The sequence below is a fragment of the Camarhynchus parvulus genome, unplaced genomic scaffold (genome assembly GCF_901933205.1).
Source record: "Camarhynchus parvulus unplaced genomic scaffold, STF_HiC, whole genome shotgun sequence".
Lineage (NCBI taxonomy): Eukaryota > Metazoa > Chordata > Aves > Passeriformes > Thraupidae > Camarhynchus > Camarhynchus parvulus.
The window spans coordinates 37283-59513 of NW_022148886.1; the positions used below are offsets into that span (position 1 = coordinate 37283).

At 38.7% G+C, this 22231-nt stretch overlaps 1 protein-coding gene across 1 annotated transcript in view; it reads right to left on the reverse strand.

The window, feature by feature from the left end:
• Positions 1–3686: 3686 nt before the first annotated feature.
• The window catches only part of ARHGAP35 (Rho GTPase activating protein 35), a 31933-nt gene continuing 13388 nt past the window's right edge, over positions 3687–22231 (reverse strand). Inside the window, 7 exon segments of the mRNA XM_030970876.1 lie at positions 3687–4388; positions 4462–4939; positions 5767–5778; positions 5838–6321; positions 9823–9928; positions 17016–17093; positions 20007–20151. Coding sequence (XP_030826736.1) covers positions 3913–4388; positions 4462–4939; positions 5767–5778; positions 5838–6321; positions 9823–9928; positions 17016–17093; positions 20007–20151 — 1779 coding nt within the window. The 3' untranslated portion in view covers positions 3687–3912.

Here is a 22231-nt window from a genome sequence, read left to right on the forward strand (position 1 = left end):
AGGGGCGGGGCTATGAGCGGCCATTTTGGGTGGGAGGGGTGTGGTTATAAAAGGGGGCGTGGTTGTGCATATTAATGAGGTTTGAGGGGCGTGGTCAGAGTTTGGGGAAGGGGAGGAGTCCCAGTTCAATCCCAATTAAATCCCAATTAATTAAATTCCAATTTAATCAAAATTTCCAACCTAAATTCCCAATAAAATCCCAATAAAATTCTAATGAAATCCCAATTAATTAAATCCCAATGAAATCCCAATTAATTAAATCCCAATTAAGTCCCAATTTTCCAACCCCCCAATCCCAATTAAAAATCCCAATAAAATCCCAATTAAATCCCAATTAAATCCCGATTAATTCCCAATTAATTCCCAATTTTGCAATCCCAATTCCCAATTAATTCCCAATTAATTCCCAATTAAATCCCAATTTCCCAACGCCAATTCCCAATTAAAAATCCCAATTAAAAATCCCAATTCCCAATTAAATCCCAATTTTCCAACCCCAATTCCCAAATTAAAAATCCCAATTAAATCCCAATTAAACCCCAATCAAACTCCAATTAAACCCCCAATTAAATCCCAATTTTCCAACTCCAAATCCCCAATTAAATCCTAATTAATTCCCAATTAAATCCCAATTAAACCCCAATTAAATCCCAATTTTCCAACCCCAATTCCCAATTAAAAATCTCAATTAAATCCCAATTAAAACCCCAATTAATTCCCAATTTTACAACCCCAAATCCCCAATTAAATCCCAATTAAAAATCCCAATTAATTCCCAATTAAAATCCCAATTAAATCCTAATTAAATCCCAGTCCAAACCTAATTAATTCCCAATTAAATCCCAATTTTCCAACCCAAATTCCCAATTAATTTCCAATTAAAAATCACAACTAATTACCAATTAAAAATTTCAATTAAATCCCAATTAAAACCCAAATTAAATCCTAATTTTCCAACCCCAAATCCCCAATTAATTCCCAATTAAATCCCAATTAAATCCCAATTTTCCAACCCCAATTCCCAATTAAAAATCTCAATTAAATCCCAATTAAATCCCAATTAAATCCCAATTAAATCCCAATTAATTCCCAATTAAATCCCAATTTTCTAACCCAAATTCCCAATTAATTCCCAATTAAATATCCCAACTAATTACCAATTAAAAATTTCAATTAAATCCTAATTAAAACCCCAATTAAATCCCAAATTTCCAACCCCAAATCCCCAATTAAATCCCAATTAAAACCCCAATTAAATCCCAATTAAATCCCAATTAAAACCCCAATTAAATCCCCATTAATTCCCAATTAATTCCCAAATAAATCCCTATTTTCCAACCCCAAATCTCCAATTAAATCCCAATTAAAAATCCCAATTAAACCCCAATTAAAACCCCAATTAAATCCCAATTTTCCAACCCAAATCCCCAATTAAACCCCAATTAATTCCCAATTAAAAATCCCAATTTAATCCCAATTAAACCCCAATTAAATTCCAATTAATTCCCAATTTTCCAACCCCAAATCCCAATTAACCCCCAATTAATTAACTCCCCCAATTAATTAATTCCCCCCCAATTCCCAATGAAAACTCCGCAGCCTCCTCGTTTTATTCGCAATTCTTTTCCATTTTTTAATCTTTTTTTTTCCTTTTTTTTTTCCTCTTTTTTCTCTTCTTTCCATCTTTTTTTAATTTTTATTTCCCGCCATTTCCTGGGGCTTTTCCTCATGCACCAAATCCCGAAAAATTCGGAAAAATCCCAAAAATTCCCCAAAATTCCCCAAAAATTCTCCCAAAAATCCCCCAAAAAATCCAAAATTTCTGCAAAAATTCCGATTTTTTGGGGGGAATTTTTTAACCCCAAATTCCCCAAAAATCTCCCCAAAATTCCGAATTTTTTACAGCAAAATATAAAAATTCCCGCGAATTTTGGTGAAAATTCTGGGATTTTTAAAATTAATTTTTGATTAATTAATAAAAATATTTAAATTAATGAATAACTTATCAGTGGCTCCAATTTTTTTAATTTTCCATTATTTTTTTAAGGGATTATCCCAAAAATAAAAATTAGGGGAAAAAATCTAAAATGGAAAAATTCAAATGAAAAAAAAAAAACAAACAAAATTCAGAATTTTACCCCAAAAAATGTGGTGGGAAAAAGAGGGAAAATGACCCAAAAATTTGAATTTTTTTCCCATTTTTTGGGGGGAAAAACGGCTCCAAAATTTCAATTTTTTCTGGATTTTCTTTCAGTTTTCCCCTCCTGATAAAAAAATTCCCTCAAAAGGCTCCAGCAGCTGAAAAATTGGATTTTTTTGGGGGAAAAAATCCTTTTTCAGTTAAAAAATCTGAATTTTGTGAGAAAAAAATTTAATTTTTTAGGGGGAAGGCTCTGAAATTTGAGGAATAAAATCTGATTTTGGGGGGGAAAAAAGTTGTATTTTTTTTAATGTAATAAATTGAAATTTTGGGAAAAAATTGTGAATATTTTGTGAAAAAAATTTGATTTTTTTGGGGGGAAAAATTATAATTATTTTTGGGAAAAAATCGGAATTTTTGGGGGATTTTTTTTTGTTTTTGAATGGAAAAGAAATGGACTTTTTAAAATTGATTTTTTGCAAAAAAATCTGAATTTTTGGGGGAAAATTTTTGATTTTTTGGTGAAAAAAATCTGGATTTATTTGGGAAAAAACTGAATTTTTTTTGGGAAATAAACTGATTTTTTGGGGGGAAAAAAAGAATATTTTTGGTAAAATTTTGAATTTTTGGGGGGGAAAAATTTGATTATTTCTACTAAAATAATTTGAATTTTTGGGGAGGGGGAATTGAATTTTTAGGGGAAAAAACTGAATTTTTGGAAAAAATCTGATTTTTTGGGGGGGAAAACCCTGAATTTTTAGGGAATAAAATCTGTGGGTTTTTGGGAAAAATTCGGATTTTTTGGGGGGAAAAATCTGATTTTTTTTGGGACAAAATTTGCATTTTGAGGGGAAGAATTGGATTTTTTTCTGGGAAAAAATTGATTTTTTTGGAGGTAAAATTGGAATTTTTAAGGAAAAAAAATAGAATTTTGGGGGGAAAAAAGTTGAATTTTTGGGTGGAAAATTTTGATTTTTTGATGGAAAAAAAAGGAATTTTTGGGGAGAAAACATCACAATTTTGGGGAAAAAAACTGAATTTTTGAGGGGAAAAAAATCTGAATTTTTGTGAAAAAAATCGATTTTTTTGGCCTTTTTTCCCCAACTTTTCCATTTTTTACCCCAAAATTCCAAAAATTAAAATTTGGAGCCTTTATTTTTATTAATTTGAATTTTTAAATTTTGATTTTTGGCGATTTTTCTGTCCTGGGGGGGTCTCGGGGAGCATCTTAAATTAAAATTTCTTGTTGAAAAAAACCTGAATTTTTGTGAAAAAATGAATTTTTTTTTTACATTTCCCCAATTTTTCCATTTTTTCCCAGAAAATTCCAAAAATTAAAATTTGGAGCCTTTATTTTTATTATTTTAATTTTTAAATTTTGATTTTTGGCGATTTTTCTGTCTCGGGGACGTCTTAAGTTAAAATTTCTTGTTGAAAAAAATCTGAATTTTTGTGAAAAAAAACCGATTTTTTTTCCATTTTTTCCCCCAAAATTCCAAAATTTAAAATTTGGAGCCTTTTTTTTTATAAATTTAAATTTTTAAATTTTGATTTTTGGCGATTTTTCTGTCTTGGGGGCGTCTTAAATTAAAATTTCTTGTTGAAAAAAATCTGAATTTTTGTGGGAAAAATTAATTTTTTTTTCACTTTTTCCCCAATTTTTCCGGGGTTTTTTTCCCCAAAAATTAAAATTTGGAGCCTTTATTTTTAAATTTTAATTTTTAAATTTTTATTTTTGGGGGATTTTCTGTCCCGGGGGGGTCTCGGGGGCGTTAAAGTGCGAAGCGGAGCCGGCAGCTCCCGCTGGTACCTTGAGATTCCAGTGCCGCCCCCAAAATCCCCAAATTTTCCCCAAAATTTCCCAAATTTTCCCAAAATTTCCCAAATTTTCCCAAAATTCCGGAATTCTTTTGGGCGGGAAAAGCCCAAATTTGGGGAGGTCGGGGAGGTCCCAGGCCCCTCCCCCACCCCCGGAAGTGCTTTTGGGGCGGAATCGGCGGATTTGGGGAGTTTTGGGGTATTTTTGGGGGTTTTTGGGGTTTTTTGGGGTTTTTTGAGGGGTCTGAGGAGCTTCTGGTGGCCTCAGGTGGCTTCTGGTGGTCTCTGGATCTCCTGGCATGGAGCTTGGACAACCTTGGATGGACCTTGGAGAACCTTGGATGGACCTTGAGCAACCTCGGATCTCCTGGGATGGACCTTGGAGAACCTCGGATGGAGCTGGGGCCATCTTGGAGAACCTTGGATGGACCTTGGAGAACCTTGGATGGAGCTGGGGCCACCTCGGATCTCCTGGGATGGATCTTGGAGAACCTCGGATGGACCCTGAGCAACCTCAGATCTCCTGGGATAGATCTTGGAGAACCTTGGATGGACCTGGGACCACCTCGGATCTTCTGAGATGGACCCTGGAGAACCTTGGATGGAGCTGGGGCCACCTTGGATGGACCTGGGATGGACCTGGGGCCACCTCAGATCTCCTGGGATGGATCTTGGAGAACCTCGGATGGAGTTGGGGCCATCCGGGATCTCCTGGGATGGACCTGGGGCCACCTTGGACCACGTTGGGGCACATTGGACAACCTCGGATGACGTTGGCTGGACCTTCAACCCCTTTGGGCCACCTTGGATGGACCTTGGATCTCCTTGGATGGACCATGAGCCACCTTGGATGAACCTCGGATGGAGCTTGGGCCACCTTGGATCTCCTGGGATGGACCTTGGGAAACCTTGGATGAACCTTGGACCACCTCGGATGACCTTTAGACCACCTCGAATGACCTTCAGGCCACCACAGACCACCTTGGACCACCTGGAATGACCCTTGGATGACCCTCAAGCCACCTTGGACCACTCTGGCCCACCTCCAATGACCCTCAGGCCACCCTGGATGACCACTGGAGCCCCTCAAATGGCCATCAGGCCACCCTGGACCATCTTGGACAACTCTTGGACCACCTTGGACCACTCCAGCCCACCTCAAACGACCCTCAGGCCACTTTGGACCACATCAAATGAACCTTGGACCACCTTGGGTGACCCTCAGACCACCCTTGGACCATCTCGGATGACCCTTGGCCCACCAGGAATGACCCTTGGACCACCTTGGATGACCCTTGGAGCACCTTGGACCACTCCAGCCTACCTTGGATGACCCTCAGGCCATGTTGGATGACCCTTGGACCACCTTGGATGACCCTCAGGCCACAGTGGACAACCTTGGATGACCCTTGGACTACCTCGGATGACCCTTGGACCACCTTGGATGACCCTCAGGCCACCCCGGACCACCTTGGATGACCCTTGGACGCTTGGCGACCTTGCATGACCCTTGCACCACCTTGAACCACACTGGACCACCTTGGATGACCCTCAGGCCACCTTGGACCACCTTGGATGACCCTTGGACCACCTGGAATGACCTTCAGGCCACCCTGGACCACCTGGAATGACCTTCAGGCCACCCTGGACAACTCTTGGGCCACCCTGGACCACCTTGGACCACCCTGGACCACCTTGGATGACCTTCAGGCCACCTTGGACCACCTCAGATGACCCTTGGACCACCTTGGATGACCCTCAGGCCACTCCAGCCAACCTTGAATGACCCTTGGACCACCTTGGCCCACCTTGGATGACCCCTTGGACCACCTTGGCCCACCATGAATGACCCTCAGGCCACCACAAGGACCCCCCTCACCCTCTCGCAGCCCCTCCCAGGCCCCTCCCCGGCGGCGTCCGTCCGTCCGTCCGTCCGGCCTGGCCAAAGTCTGGGGCAAACATCCCCAGCCAACATCCTCCCCCCCATCTCTGCGTCCGTCCGTCCGTCCGTCCGTCCGTCTGGAGAGGCCCAATTTTGGCCGGACATCCCCCAAGAGGTCACTCCAACGGTTCCGGCGGCGGCGGCGCGACGGCGTCCGAGGAGGTGACAACGGCGGCGGCGGCGGGGGAAGGAACCGGCGGCGGTGGCCGGAGCTGGACCGGGCGAGCCGGGCGTGTCCGGCGGTGGCCGGAGCGAGAAGAAGAAGGGGCACTGGTGGATGAAGAGTTCGATGATTGTCTGGTAGGTCCTGGTGGCCGTCAAGGCGTCCATGGTGCTGAAGTCCGGTCGCATCAAGGTGGGCCAGAAGCAGATGGAGAGGTTCTCGCTGGTCATCAGGTTGACGCGGTGTTGTTGGCTGACCCTGCAGGGTGGACAACATCAAAGTGACCGCTTGGTGGTGGATGAATCTCAAAGTGACCACTTGGTGGTCAGCAAGATCCCATAAAACCTCCAAAATACCAAAAATTCCCATAAAAATTGCCCCAAAAATCGCCCTGGAGAAGTTCCTGGTGACCATCAGGTTCCTGCTGACCATCAGGGTCCCCTTAGAGTGGACAATGGCAGAGTGACCATTTGGTGGTCAGAAGATCTCATAAAACCTCCAAAATACCAACAATTCCTATAAAAATTGCCCTAAAAATCGCCCTGGAGAAGTTCCTGGTGACCATCAGGTTCCTGCTGACCACTAAACTGACCTTGGGGTGGACATTGGTGGAGTGACCACTTGATGGTCAGCAGATCCCAAAAAACCTCCAAAATACCAAAAATTCCCATAAAAATTGCCAAAAAAAATCCCCCTGGAGAAGTTCTTGGTGACCATCAGGTTCCTGAGATGCTGCTGGCTCAAGTTGGAGTGGACAACACCAGAGTGACCACTCGGTGGTCAGCAGATCCCAAAAAACCTCCAAAATACCAAAAATTCCCACCAAAATTGCCCTAAAAATCGCCCTGGAGAAGTTCTCAGTGACCATCAGGTTCCTGCTGACCACTAAACTGACCTTGGGGTGGACATTGGTGGAGTGACCACTCGGTGGTCAGAAGATCTCATAAAACCTTCAAAATACCAAAAATTCCCATAAAAATTGCCCAAAAATCCCCCTGGAGAAGTTCTCAGTGACCATCAGGTTCCTGCTGACCGTCAGAGTCATGTTGGGGTGGACATTGGTGGAGTGACCACTGGGTGGTCAGAAGATCTCAAAAACCTCCAAAATACCAAAAATTCCCATAAAAATTGCCCTAAAAATCGCCCTGGAGAAGGTCTTGGTGACCACCATGGTTCTTGAGGTGTTGTTGGCTGACCCCGGGTGGACAACATCAAAGTGACCACTCGGTGGTCAGAAGATCTCATAAAGCCTCCAAAATACCAAAAATTCCCCCAAAAATTCCAAAAAAATCCCCAAAAATTCTTCCAAAACATAAAGAAAAATCCCGAAAAAAATCCCCAAAAAATCCCAAAAAAACCCCAAAAATCCCACAAAAATCCCCCAAAAATCCCCAAATAAATTCCTGAAAATTCTTCCAAAATGTAAATAAAAATCCCGAAAAAAATCCCCAAATAAATCTCTGAAAATTCTTCCAAAATGTGTAGAAAAATCCTGAAAAATCACCAAAAATCCCCAAAAAATCCCTGCAAATTTTCACAAAATTAAAATAAACAGATGGAAAAAATCCCCAAAAAATCCCCAAAAATTCCAGAAAAACTCCAGAAAAAATTCCTTTAAAAGCCAAAAAAATTCCCAAAAAATTCCCAAAAAATCCCAAAGAATTCCCCCAAAACGCCTGAAAATTCTTCCAAAATGTAAAGAAAAATCCAGAAAAATTCACCAAAAAATCCCAAGAAAACCCCCTAAAATTCCAGAAATTTTTCCCAAAAAATGTCCCCCAAAAAATTCCAGAAAAATTCCTAAAAAAGCCCCCAAAAAATCACCAAAAATTCCTTTAAAATTCCCCAAAAATTCCAGAAAAATTCCCAATAAATTTTTTTTTTAAAAATTCCCCAAAAAATCCCCAAAAATTCTTCCAAAACATAAAGAAAAGTCCCCAAAAAAATCACCAAAAATCCCCAAAAAATCCCCAAAAATCCCCCAAAAATCCCCGAAAAATCCCCAAATAAATTCCTGAACATTCTTCCAAAATGTAAAGAAAAATCCTGAAAAAATCCCAAAAAATCCCAAAAAATCCCCCAAAAAATCCCCGAAAATTTTTGCAAAATTAAAATAAACAGATGAAAAAAATCCCCAAAAACCTCCAAAAATCCCCAGAAAAAACCCCTAAAATTCCAGAAAAATTCCCCCCAAAAATCACCCAAAAAATCAACCAAAATTCCTAAAAAATCCCCCAAAAATTCCAAAAAAATCCCCAAAAATTCTTCCAAAACATAAAGAAAAAGCCCGGAAAAAATCCCCCAAAAATCCCCCCAAAATCGCTTAAAAATCCCAAAAAAACCCCAAAAATCCCCCAAAAATCCCCAAAATTCTTAATCTAAAATCCCCCAAAATCTCCAAAATCCCGAAAAACCCTAAAAAAAAATCACCAAAAATCCCAAAAAATCACCTCAAAATCCCCAAAAATCCAAAAATTCTTCCAAAATAAAAAAACCCGAAAAAATCCCCAAAAACGCTCAAAAATCCCAAAAAACCCCAAAAATCCCCAAAAATTCCCCAAAATTCTTCCAAAAAGTAAAAAAATCCTAAAAAATCACAAAATCCCAAAAAATCCCCCAAAAAATCCCCAAAAATTTTTCCAAAATTAAAATAAACGATAAAAAATCCCCAAAACCTCCAAAAATCCCCAAAAAAACCCTAAAATTCCAGAAAAATTCCCCCAAAAATCACCCAAAAATCAACCAAAATTCCCTAAAAAATCCCCAAAATCCAAAAAATTCCCAAAAATTCTTCCAAAACATAAAGAAAAACCAAAAAATCCCAAAAAATCCCCAAAAATCGCAAAAAATCCCAAAAATCCCCCAAAAAATCCCCGAAAATTTTTGCAAAATTAAAATAAACAGATGAAAAAAAATCCCCAAAAAATCTCCAAAAATCCCCAGAAAAAACCCCTAAAATTCCAGAAAAATTCCCCCCAAAAATCACCCAAAAAATCAACCAAAATTCCTAAAAAATCCCCAAAAATTCCAAAAAAATCCCCAAAAATTCTTCCAAAACATAAAGAAAAAGCCCGGAAAAAATCCCCAAAAAATCCCCCAAAAATCGCTTAAAAATCCCAAAAAATCCCCAAAAAATCCCCGAAAAATCCCCAAATAAATTCCTGAACATTCTTCCAAAATGTAAAGAAAAATCCTGAAAAAAATCACAAAAAATCCCAAAAAATCCCCCAAAAAACCCCCAAATTTTTTAAACAGATGAAAAAATCCCCAAAAAATCTCCAAAAATCCCCAAAAAAACCAAAATTCAAAAAATCCCAAAATAACAAAATTCTAAAAATCCCAAAAATTCAAAAATCCAAAAATTTCAAAAATAAAAAAAAGAAAAAACCCCAAAACCCCCAAAAAAAAAAAAAAAAATCAAAAATTTTGCAAAATTTAAAATAAACAGATGAAAAAAAATCCCCAAAAATCTCCAAAAATCCCCAGAAAAACCCCCAAAATTTCAAAAAGCCCCCAAAAATCACCCAAAAAATCAACCAAAATTCCTAAAAAATCCCCCAAAAATTCCAAAAAAATCCCCAAAAATTCTTCCAAAACATAAAGAAAAAGTCCGGAAAAAATCCCCCAAAAATCGCTTAAAAATCCCAAAAAACCCCAAAATCCCCGAAAAATCCCCGAAAAATCCCCAAATAAATTCCTAAAATTCCTCAATTCCCCAAATTTCCCCAAAATTCCCCAAAATGCCCCCAAATCCCCGACCTGTTGAGGTGAGCGATGACGTATTTGAAGACCTCGTAATTCTCGCGCGGGAATTTCCGGAGCACGTCGCGCAGCGCCAGCAGCTTCTGCTCGCGGACGTTGATCTCTGAAAAACGGGGAAAATTCCGGGATTTTGGGCAAAAATGGGAAAAAATTCAACTTTGGGGGGAAATTGGGAAAAGAGGATTAAATAAAAAGATGGGAAAAATTAAAAAATGGGAGGAAAAAATGATTTTGGGGAAAAATGGGGTGAAAAATGAATTTTGGGGAAATGGGAAAAAAGAGGGAAATTTACGGTGAAAAAAATTAAAAGATTGGGGAGAAATGGGAAAAAATTTTTGGGGGGGGAAATGGGAAAAAATGGGAATTTTTGGGGGAAAAAATGGGAATTTTGGGGTGGAAAAATGGGAATTTTGGGGGGGAAAAATGGGAATTTTTGGGGGGAAAAAAAATTGAAATTTTTGGGGAAGAAATGGGAATTTTAGGGGGAAAAATTTGGGGAAATTTTTGGGGAAAAAATGGGAATTTTGGAGGGAAAAAGGGAATTTTAAGGGGAAAAAATGGGAATTTTGGAGGGAAAAATGGGGGAAAATTCCGGGATTTTGGGCAAAAATGGGAAAAAATTCAACTTTGGGGGGGAAATTGGGAAAAAGAGGGAAATTTACGGTGAAAAAATTAAAAAAATTGGGGGAGAAATGGGAATTTTGGGGGGAAAATGGGAAAAAAATGGGAATTTTTGGAGGAAAAATTGGGAATTTTGGGGGAAAAAATGGAATTTTGGGGGAAAAAATTGAAATTTTTGGGGAAAAAGTTGGAATTTTTGGGGAAAAAAATCAGAATTTTGGAGGGAAAAAGGGAATTTTAAGGGAAAAAAATTGGAATTTTGGGGGAAAAATTTGGAATTTTATGGGGAAAAAATGGGAATTTTGGAGGGGAAAAAAGGGAATTTTAAGGGGAAAAAATGGGAATTTTAGGGGAAGGGGAAAAATGGGGAAAATTTCGGGGATTTTGGGCAAAATGGGGAAAAATTCAAATTTTGGGGGGAAAATGGGAATAAGGGGAAATAAAGGGAATTTTAGGGGAGAAATGGGAATTTTGGAGGGAAAAAAATTGGAAAAATGGGTGGAAAATGGGGAAAAAATGGTTTGAGGGAAAATGGGAATTTTAAGGGGAAAAAAAGGAAAGAAAGAATGGGGGAAAAATTGGAATTTTGGAGTGGAAAAATGGGGAAAAAAAAGGGAATTTTGGAGGGAAAAATGGAACTTTTGGGGAAAAATGGGAATTGTGGAGGGAAAAAAATTGAAATTTTCGGGAAAATGGGAATTTTGGAGGGAAAAAATGGGAAAAAAATGGGAATTTTTGGGCAAAAAAGGAGAATTTTGGAGGGAAAAAAGGGAATTTTAAGGGGAAAAAAGGGAATTTTAGGGGGAAGGTGGGGAAATAGGAATTTTGGGGTGGCAAAAGGGAATTTGGGGACTTGGACTACTGTGGCCTCACAGCTCGAGCTGCATGGGTGGCAGGGAAGAAGAAACTTTTTTATGGGGCAAAAAATGGGAAATTTGGGGGTTGGGAAAAGGACTTGGGTAGGGAAAAAAAATCAATTGGGGAAAAAAAATGGGAATTTTGGGGGTAAAAGATAATTGTCCCAAAATGTGAATTTTAGGCCAAAAAATCTGGAATTTGGGGGGGCTGGGAAAAGGAAAATGTTGGAGCAAAAAGAAAAATTTTAGGGTGAAAAAATGGGAATTTTAGGGCCAAAATTGAAATGGGAATGTTGAATTTAGGCGAAAATCTAAAAGTTGGAATTTGGGGATTTTGGGGTGGAAAAGAAAACCCCAAGAGAGAAGAAAGGGAAAAATGGGAATTTTGGTGCAAAAATGGGAATTTTAAGGGTCCTGGATTACTAAAATTCAAATTTTGCGGTAATCCTGAAATTGGGGATTTTGGGGTCAGGGAAAAGGAAAATTGAATATTGACAGGAAAAAAATGTGGAAAAAAAAGGGAATTTTGGGGATTTTGGTGCTAAAAACCTGAACTTTTGCGGAAAAATGTGCTCTAAAATTGGAGTGAAAAAAATGGAAATTTTCGGGGTAAAAAAGGGAAATTTGGATGGAAAAAAGAAAAATTTGTGGAAAAAATGGGAATTTTGGTGCTAAAAAATTTGGCCAAAATTTGGGAATTTGGGGATTTTGGGGTGGGAAGGGAAAAAAAATTCCAGAAAAATTTGGGGTGAAAAAATGGGAATTTTAGCCCCAAAATCCTGAGTCGGCCCCAAAATGTTGAATTTCAGCCCTAAAATACTGAATTTTAGTCCAAAAGTCCCTGTTTGGGGGAGTTTTGGGGTCAGCAAAAGGAAAATCCACCCCAAAATTCCCAGAAAAAATTGGGGTGAAAAAATGGGAATTTTGGTGCTAAAATTCAGAATTTCAGCCCCGCATCCTGGCCTAAAATTCAGATTTTTGCCCGAAAAATCCCTGGAATTTGGGGGATTTTGGGGTCAGGGAAAAGGAAAATCTGATCCCAAAATTCCCAGAAAAATTTGGGGTGAAAAATGGGAATTTTGGGGGATTTTGGGGCTATCAGTATTTCGGTCTCAAAATCAGAATTTCTGCTCTAAAATTCAGAATTTTGCCCTAAAAACCGGGAATTTGGGGGATTTTGGGGTCAGGGAAAGGGAAAATCTGACCCCAAAATTCACAGGAAAAATTTGTGGTAAAAAATGGGAATTTTGGGGCTAAAATTGAGAATTTCGGCCCCAAAAATCCTGAATTTTGGTCCCAAAAATCCCTGGAATTTGGGGGATTTTGGGGCTGGGAAAAGGAAAATGTGACCCCAAAATTCCCAGAAAAATTTGGGGTGAAAAAATGGGAATTTTAGCCCCAAAATCCTGAATTTCGGCCCCAAAAATGTTGAATTTCAGCCCTAAAATACTGAATTTTAGTCCTAAAAGTCCCTGGAATTTGGGGAGTTTTGGGGTCAGGGAAAAGGAAAATCCGACCCCAAAATTCCCAGAAAAAATTGGGGTGAAAAAATGGGAATTTTGGTGCTAAAATTCAGAATTTTGGCCCCAAAAATCCTGAATTTTGGCCCCTAAAATTCAGAATTTTTGCCCTAAACATCCCTGGAATTTGGGGGATTTTGGGGTCAGGGAAAAGGAAAATCCGACCCCAAAATTCCCAGAAAAATCTGGGGTAAAAAAATGGGAATTTGGGGGTTTTGGTGCTAATACTGCCCCAAAAATCCAGAATTTCTGCTCTAAAATCGAATTTTTGCCCTAAAATCCAGGAATTTGGGGGATTTTGGGGTCAGGGAAAAGGAAAATGTGACCCCAAAATTCCCAGAAAAATTTGTGGTAAAAAAAATGGGAATTTGGGGGGATTTTGGGGCTAAAATTCAGAATTTCGGTCTCAAAAATCCTGAATTTTGGCCCCTAAAATTCAGAATTTTTGCCCTAAACATCCCTGGAATTTGGGGGATTTTGGGGTCAGGGAAAAGGAAAATCTGATCCCAAAATTCACAGAAAAATTTGTGGTAAAAAAATGGGAATTTGGGGGGATTTTGGTGCTAAAATCCTGAATTTCTGCCCCAAAAATCCAGAATTTCTGCTCTAAAATTCAGAATTTTTGCCCTAAAAATCCAGGAATTTGGGGGATTTTGGGGTCAGGGAAAAGGAGGTCGATCCCAAAATTCACAGAAAAATTTGTGGTAAAAAAATGGGAAGTTTGGTGCTAAAATTCGCGGCCCCAAAATCCTGAATTTTGGTCCCAAAACCGGATCCCTGGAATTTGGGGGATTTTGGGGCTGGGAAAAGGAAAATGTGACCCCAAAATTCCCAGAAAAATTTGGGGTGAAAAAATGGGAATTTTAGCCCCAAAATCCTGAATTTCGGCCCCAAAAATGTTGAATTTCAGCCCTAAAATACTGAATTTTAGTCCTAAAAGTCCCTGGAATTTGGGGAGTTTTGGGGTCAGGCAAAAGGAAAATCCGACCCCAAAATTCCCAGAAAAAATTGGGGTGAAAAAATGGGAATTTTGGTGCTAAAATTCAGAATTTCGGCCCCAAAAATCCTGAATTTTGGCCCCTAAAATTCAGATTTTTTGCCCGAAAAATCCCTGGAATTTGGGGGATTTTGGGGTCAGGGAAAAGGAAAATCTGATCCCAAAATTCCCAGAAAAATTTGGGGTGAAAAATGGGAATTTTGGGGGATTTTGGGGCTAAAATTCAGAATTTCGGTCTCAAAAATCCAGAATTTCTGCTCTAAAATTCAGAATTTTTGCCCTAAAAATCCAGGGAATTTGGGGGATTTTGGGGTCAGGGAAAAGGAAAATCTGACCCCAAAATTCACAGAAAAATTTGTGGTAAAAAAATGGGAAGTTTGGTGCTAAAATTCAGAATTTCGGCCCCAAAAATCCTGAATTTTGGTCCCAAAAATCCCTGGAATTTGGGGGATTTTGGGGCTGGGAAAAGGAAAATGTGACCCCAAAATTCCCAGAAAAATTTGGGGTGAAAAAATGGGAATTTTAGCCCCAAAATCCTGAATTTCGGCCCCAAAAATGTTGAATTTCAGCCCTAAAATACTGAATTTTAGTCCTAAAAGTCCCTGGAATTTGGGGAGTTTTGGGGTCAGGGAAAAGGAAAATCCGACCCCAAAATTCCCAGAAAAAATTGGGGTGAAAAAATGGGAATTTTGGTGCTAAAATTCAGAATTTTGGCCCCAAAAATCCTGAATTTTGGCCCCTAAAATTCAGAATTTTTGCCCTAAACATCCCTGGAATTTGGGGGATTTTGGGGTCAGGGAAAAGGAAAATCCGACCCCAAAATTCCCAGAAAAATCTGGGGTAAAAAAATGGGAATTTGGGGGGATTTTGGTGCTAAAATCCTGAATTTCTGCCCCAAAAATCCAGAATTTCTGCTCTAAAATTCAGAATTTTTGCCCTAAAAATCCAGGGAATTTGGGGGATTTTGGGGTCAGGGAAAAGGAAAATGTGACCCCAAAATTCCCAGAAAAATTTGTGGTAAAAAAATGGGAATTTGGGGGGATTTTGGGGCTAAAATTCAGAATTTCGGTCTCAAAAATCCTGAATTTTGGCCCCTAAAATTCAGAATTTTTGCCCTAAACATCCCTGGAATTTGGGGGATTTTGGGGTCAGGGAAAAGGAAAATCTGATCCCAAAATTCACAGAAAAATTTGTGGTAAAAAAATGGGAATTTGGGGGTATTTTGGTGCTAAAATCCTGAATTTCTGCCCCAAAAATCCAGAATTTCTGCTCTAAAATTCAGAATTTTTGCCCTAAAAATCCAGGGAATTTGGGGGATTTTGGGGTCAGGGAAAAGGAAAATCTGACCCCAAAATTCCCAGAAAAATTTGTGGTAAAAAAATGGGAAGTTTGGTGCTAAAATTCAGAATTTCGGCCCCAAAAATCCTGAATTTTGGTCCCAAAAATCCCTGGAATTTGGGGGATTTTGGGGCTGGGAAAAGGAAAATGTGACCCCAAAATTCCCAGAAAAATTTGGGGTGAAAAAATGGGAATTTTAGCCCCAAAATCCTGAATTTCGGCCCCAAAAATGTTGAATTTCAGCCCTAAAATACTGAATTTTAGTCCTAAACATCCCTGGAATTTGGGGAGTTTTGGGGTCAGGCAAAAGGAAAATCCGACCCCAAAATTCCCAGAAAAAATTGGGGTGAAAAAATGGGAATTTTGGTGCTAAAATTCAGAATTTTGGCCCCAAAAATCCTGAATTTTGGCCCCTAAAATTCAGATTTTTTGCCCGAAAAATCCCTGGAATTTGGGGGATTTTGGGGCTGGGAAAAGGAAAATCCGATCCCAAAATTCCCAGAAAAATTTGGGGTGAAAAATGGGAATTTTGGGGGATTTTGGGGCTAAAATTCAGAATTTCGGTCTCAAAAATCCAGAATTTCTGCTCTAAAATTCAGAATTTTTGCCCTAAAAATCCAGGGAATTTGGGGGATTTTGGGGTCAGGGAAAAGGAAAATCTGACCCCAAAATTCACAGAAAAATTTGTGGTAAAAAAATGGGAAGTTTGGTGCTAAAATTCAGAATTTCGGCCCCAAAAATCCTGAATTTTGGTCCCAAAAATCCCTGGAATTTGGAGGATTTTGGGGCTGGGAAAAGGAAAATCCGATCCCAAAATTCCCAGAAAAATTTGGGGTGAAAAATGGGAATTTTGGGGGATTTTGGTCCTAAAATTCAGATTTTTTGCCCGAAAAATCCCTGGAATTTGGGGGATTTTGGGGTCAGGGAAAAGGAAAATTTGACCCCAAAATTTGGGAATTTTTGGGGATTTTTTTTTCAAGATTTTTTAAAATTTTTTGAGATTTTTGAAGGAGATTTTTAAATTAATTTTCTGGAATTTTTTTAAACTTTCTGGGATTTTTGGGGAGATTTTTCGGGGAATTTTAAAATTTTTTTTTGGGGGATTTTCCTGGAATTTTGGGGATTTCTAAAAATTTTTCTGGGACTTTTCCAGGAATTTGAGAATTTTTTTTTTTTTTGAGAATTTTTGGGGAATTTTGGAGATTTTTTGGGATTTCGGGAAATCTTTCTTTCTGGGAATTTTGGGGATTTTGGGGGGGAAATTTTTAAATTTTTTGTGTTTTTTAGGATTTTTATGGAATTTTCTGCCCTGTTTTTAATTTTCTTGGATTTTAAAATTTTTAAATGTATTTTTCAGGATTCTTTGGGGATTTTTCTGGGAATTTTGGAGATTTTTGGGGAATTTTGCGGATTTTTGGGGGAAAATTTTAAAATTTTTTTGGTTTTTTAGGATTTTTCTGGAATTTTCTGCCCTATTTTTTATTTTCTTGGATTTTAAAAATTTTTAAATTTATTTTTCAGGATTTTTTGGGGATTTTTCTGGGAATTTTGGAGATTTTCCAGGGATTTTGGAGGGAAAATTTTAATTTTTTGTTTGTTTTTTAGGATTTTTCTGGAATTTTCTGCCCTGTTTTTTATTTTCTTGGATTTTAAAAATTTTTACATTTATTTTTCATGATTTTTGGGGGATTTTTTGGGGATTTGTAGGGAAATTTTTAAATTTTTTTTTGGTTTTTAGGATTTTTCTGGAATTTTCTGCCCTGTTTTTTATTTTCTTGGATTTTAAAAATTTTTAAATTTATTTTTCCTGATTTTGGGGGAGATATTTGGGGATAAATTGGGGTTTTTTGGGGTTACCCTGGTCGAACTGGCGCTGCAGACTTTCCATCTCCGATTTGTTGCCGCTCACTCGATAAATCCCCTCCGTGCTCAGCCCTGCAAAAAAAAACAACAAAAAATCCCAAATTTGGCTTTTTTCACCCAATTCTGAGCTGTGCTGGGCGTCCTCGATGAACCCAATGGGAGATCCTGAAAAGCCTGAAAAAATCCCCAAAAAATTCCCAAAAAATTCAAAAAAAATCTTCAAAAAATCCAAAAAAATCCCCCCAAAATTCCTAAAAAAATTCCCAAAAAATCCCCCCAAAAACCGTAAAAAATCCCCCAAAAATTTCAAAAAAATTTCCCCTAAAAGCCTGAAAAAATTCCCCAAAACTCTCCTAAAAAATTCCCAAAAAATTCTCAAAAATCCCTAAAAAATTCCCCAAAAATTCCCCCAAAATCCCTAAAAAATCCCAAAAAATTTCCAAAAAAATCCCCCCAAAAACCATTAAAAAACCCCAAAAAATTTCAAAAAAATTCCCCCTAAAAGCCTGAAAAAAATCCCCAAAACTCTCCTAAAAAAATCTTCAAAAATCCCAAAAAATTCCCCCAAAATTCCTAAACAAAGCCCAAAAAATTCCCCCCCAAAACCATAAAAAATCCCAAAAATTCCCAAAAAAATCTTCAAAAAATCCCAAAAAATCCCCCAAAATCCCTAAAAAAATTCCCAAAAAATCCCCCCAAAAACCGTAAAAAATCCCCCAAAAATTTCCAAAAAATTCCCCCTGAAAAGCCTGAAAAAATTCCCCAAAACTCTCCTAAAAAATTCCCAAAAAATTCTCAAAAATCCCTAAAAAAATTCCCCAAAAATTCCCCCAAAATCCCCTAAAAATCCCAAAAAATTTCCAAAAAATCCCCCCAAAAACCATTAAAAAACCCCAAAAATTTCAAAAAATTTCCCCCTAAAAGCCTGAAAAAAATCCCCAAAACTCTCCTAAAAAATCTTCAAAAATCCCAAAAATTCCCCCAAAATTCCTAAACAAAGCCCAAAAAATCCCCCCAAAACCATAAAAATCCCAAAAATTCCCAAAAAATCTTCAAAAATCCCAAAAATCCCCCAAAATCCCTAAAAAATTCCCAAAAAATCCCCCAAAACCAAAAAAAATCCCCCAAAAATTTCCAAAAAATTCCCCCTGAAAAGCCTGAAAAAATTCCCCAAAACTCTCCTAAAAAATCCTCCAAAATCCCGAAAAATTCCCCCAAAATCCCTAAAAAAAATCCCCAAAAAATCCCCCAAAATCCCCAAAAAATCCCCCCAAAAACCGTACAAAATCCCCCAAAATTTCCAAAATATCCCCCAAAAAGCCTGAAAAAATTCCCCAAAACTCCCCTAAAAAATCTTCAAAAAATCCAAAAAAATCCCCCCAAAATCCCCAAAAAAAATCCCAAAAAATTTCCAAAATATCCCCAAAAAAATCTTCAAACAACCCCAAAAAATCTCCCCAAAATCCTGGAAAATTCCCCAAAAAAACCCTCAAAAAATCCCAAAAATTCAGAAAAAAGCCTCAAAAATCCCTAAAAATTCCCAAAAAAACCCCAAAAATCCCTGAAAAAATTCCAAAAAAACCCCTCCAAAAATCCCCCCAAAACCCTGGAAAATTCCCCTCAAAAAATCCCCAAAAAATCCTGCAAAAAACCCTAAAAATCCCTTAAAAATTGGAAAATAAAATCTCTAAAAACTGAAAAAAACCCAAAAATTCCTGAATTTTTAGACTGATTGGTGGCCTCAATGAACCCAAAGAAAAACCCCTAAAAAATCCCCAAAAATTCAGAAAAAAACCCTCAAAAAATCCCTAAAAAGTCCCAAAAAAACCCCAAAAATCCCTGAAAAATTCCCAAAAAAACCCTCAAAAAATCCCCCCAAAACCCCTTAAAGATTCGCAAAAAATCCTAAAAACTACTCTCAAAAATCCCTTCAAAATTCCCCAATTTCCTGATTGACCAACAACCTCAGTTAACCCCAAAAAAACCTAAAACCCCCCAAAAAAACCCCCAAAAATTCACGAAAAATTCGCAAAAATTCCTAAAAAAATCCAAAAAGAATCCCGAAAAATCCCCCAAAAATCCCAAATTTTTCTGAGTGACCAACAACCTCGATTAACCCAAAAATCCCCCCTAAAAATTCAAAAAAATCCCAAAATTTTTTAAAAAATCCCTAGAAATTCACAAAAAAATTGGTGAAAATTCCCCCAAAAATTCCCAAATTTCCCTGATTGATGTGGCCTTGATGAACCCAAAGAAAACCCCAAAATTCCCTAAAAATCCTTTTAAAATCCTTTAAAAATTCCCCCCAAAAATCGCGAAAAATTCCCCAAAAATCTCCAAGAATTCCCAAAAACACCCTCCAAAAATCTCTAAAAATTCCCAAAAATATCCCCAAAATTCCCCAATAATTTCTCAAAATTGGACTAACGGGTGGCCTCAAACAACCCAAAAAAATTCCAAAAATTCCCCAAAAATCCCCCAAAATTCCCAAAAAAATCCCAGACTGTTGGACTGACTGGTGGCCTCAAAAACCCCTGCGAAAAAACCCAAAAAATTAAAAAAAAAATCACAAAAAATCGAAAAAAAATCGAAAAAATCTGAAAAAAATCCCAAAAATTCCCAGACTTTTGGACTGACTGGTGGCCTCAAACAACCCAAAAAACCCCCAAAAACCGAAAAATTCGAAAAAATTCGAAAAAAATTCGAAAAAAACCTGAAAAAAATCCGAAAAAATAAAAAAAAATCCGAAAAAAATCCGAAATAAAATCCGAAAAAATTCCCAAAAATTCCCAGATTTTTGGACTGACTGGTGGCCTCAAATAACCCAAAAAAACCTGCAAAAAACCCCCAAAAAATTCAAAAAAAATCACAAAAAACCGAAAAAAAAAAAAAAAAAAAATCCGAAAAAAATCGGAAAAAAAATCCGAAAAATTCCCAAAAAATTCCCAAAAATTCCCCCCAAAATTGCGGACTTTGGGGACTCACCGGTGGCCTCGATGTACTGGATGCAGCGCTCGATGAAGACGGGGATCGGCCGCTCGGGGGTGACCACGCTGGCCAGGGGCACCCCGAAGTAGCTGCTCTCCCACGGCGCCTTGGAGAGCGACGGGCGCGCCTTGGCCTTCGGCTTCTGGGGGAAATCAGGGGGAAATCAGGGGGAAAATCAGGGGGAAAATCATGGAAAAATAATGGGAAATCAGGGGCAAATCAGGGGGAAAATCATGGGAAATGATGGGGGAAACCAGGGGGAAAATCATGGGAAATGATGGGGGAAATCAGGGGGAAAATCATGGGAAAAATAATGGGAAATCAGGGGGAAATCAGGGGGAAAATCATGGGAAATGATGGGGGAAATCAGGGGAAAATCATGGGAAATGATGGGGGAAATCAGGGGAAAATCATGGGAAATGATGGGGAAATCAGGGGAAAATCATGGGAAAAATAATGGGAAATCAGGGGGAAATCAGGGGGAAAATCATGGGAAATGATGGGGGAAATCAGGGGCAAATCAGGGGAAATGATGGGGGAAATCTGGGGGAAATCAGGGGGAAAATCATGGGAAATGATGGGGGAAATCTGGGGGAAAATCATGGGAAAAATAATGGGAAATGATGGGGGAAATCTGGGGAAATCAGGGGAAATGATGGGGGAAATCAGGGGCAAATCAGGGGGAAAATCATGGGAAATGATGGGGGAAATCAGGGGCAAATCAGGGGGAAAATCATGGGAAAAATAATGGGAAATCAGGGGGAAAATCATGGGAAATGATGGGGGAAATCAGGGGCAAATCAGGGGAAATGATGGGGGAAATCAGGGGGAAATCATGGAAAAATCATGGGAAATGATGGGGAAATCTGGGGAAATCAGGGGAAAATCATGGGAAATGATGGGGAAATCTGGGGGAAAATCAGGGGGGAAATAATGGGAAATGATGGGGGAAATCTGGGGGAAAATCATGGGAAAAATAATGGGAAATGATGGGGGAAATCTGGGGGAAATCAGGGGGAAAATCATGGGAAATGATGGGGTAAATCAGGGGGAAATCAGGGGGAAAATCATGGGAAATGATGGGGGAAATCTGGGGGAAAATCAGGGGAAAATCATGGGAAATGATGGGGGAAATCAGGGGGAAAATCATGGGAAATGATGGGGGAAATCTGGGGGAAAATCATGGGAAAAATAATGGGAAATGATGGGGGAAATCTGGGGGAAATCAGGGGGAAAATCATGGGAAAAATAATGGGAAATCAGGGGCAAATCATGGGAAATGATGGGGGAAATCTGGGGGAAAATCATGGGAAATGATGGGGGAAATCAGGGGCAAATCATGGGGAAAATCATGGGAAAAATAATGGGAAATCAGGGGGAAAATCATGGGAAATTATGGGGGAAATCAGGGGGAAAATCATGGGAAATTATGGGGGAAATCAGGGGGAAATCAGGGAAAAATCATGGGAAATTATGGGGGAAATCAGGGGGAAATCAGGGAAAAATAATGGGGAAATTATGGGGAAATCCTGGGAAAAATAATGGGAAATCAGGGGGAAATCCTGGGAAAAATAATGGGAAAATCAAAAGGAAATCCTGGGAAAAATAATGGGAAATTCAGGGGGAAATCCTGGGAAAAATAATGGGAAAATCAAAAGGAAATCCTGGGAAAAATAATGGGAAATTCAGGGGGAAATCCTGGGAAAAATAATAGGAAATTCAGGGGGAAATCCTGGGAAAAATCATGGGAAATTATGGGGGAAATTATGGGGGAAATCTGGGGGAAATCAGGGAAAAATCATGGGAAATTATGGGGGAAATCCTGGGAAACAGTGGGGAAAGAATGGGGAAATTCAGGGGGAAATCAGAGGGAAATCCGGGGAAAAATCATGGCAAAATCCAGGGGAAATCAGGGAAAAATCATGGGAAATTCAGGGGGAAATCTGGGGGAAATCCTGGGAAAAATAATGGGAAATTATGGGGGAAATCCTGGGAAAAATCCGGGAAAAATACAGGAAAACAGTGGAGAAAGAATGGGAAAATGATGGGGAAAATCAGGGAAAGATAATGGGAAATTATGGGGGAAATCAAGGGAAACTGTGGGGAAAGAATGGGAAAATTATGGGGAAAATCAGGGGGAAATCAGGGAAAAATAATGGGAAATTCAGGGGGAAATCCTGGGAAAAATCCGGGAAAAATCCAGGAAAACAGTGGAGAAAAAA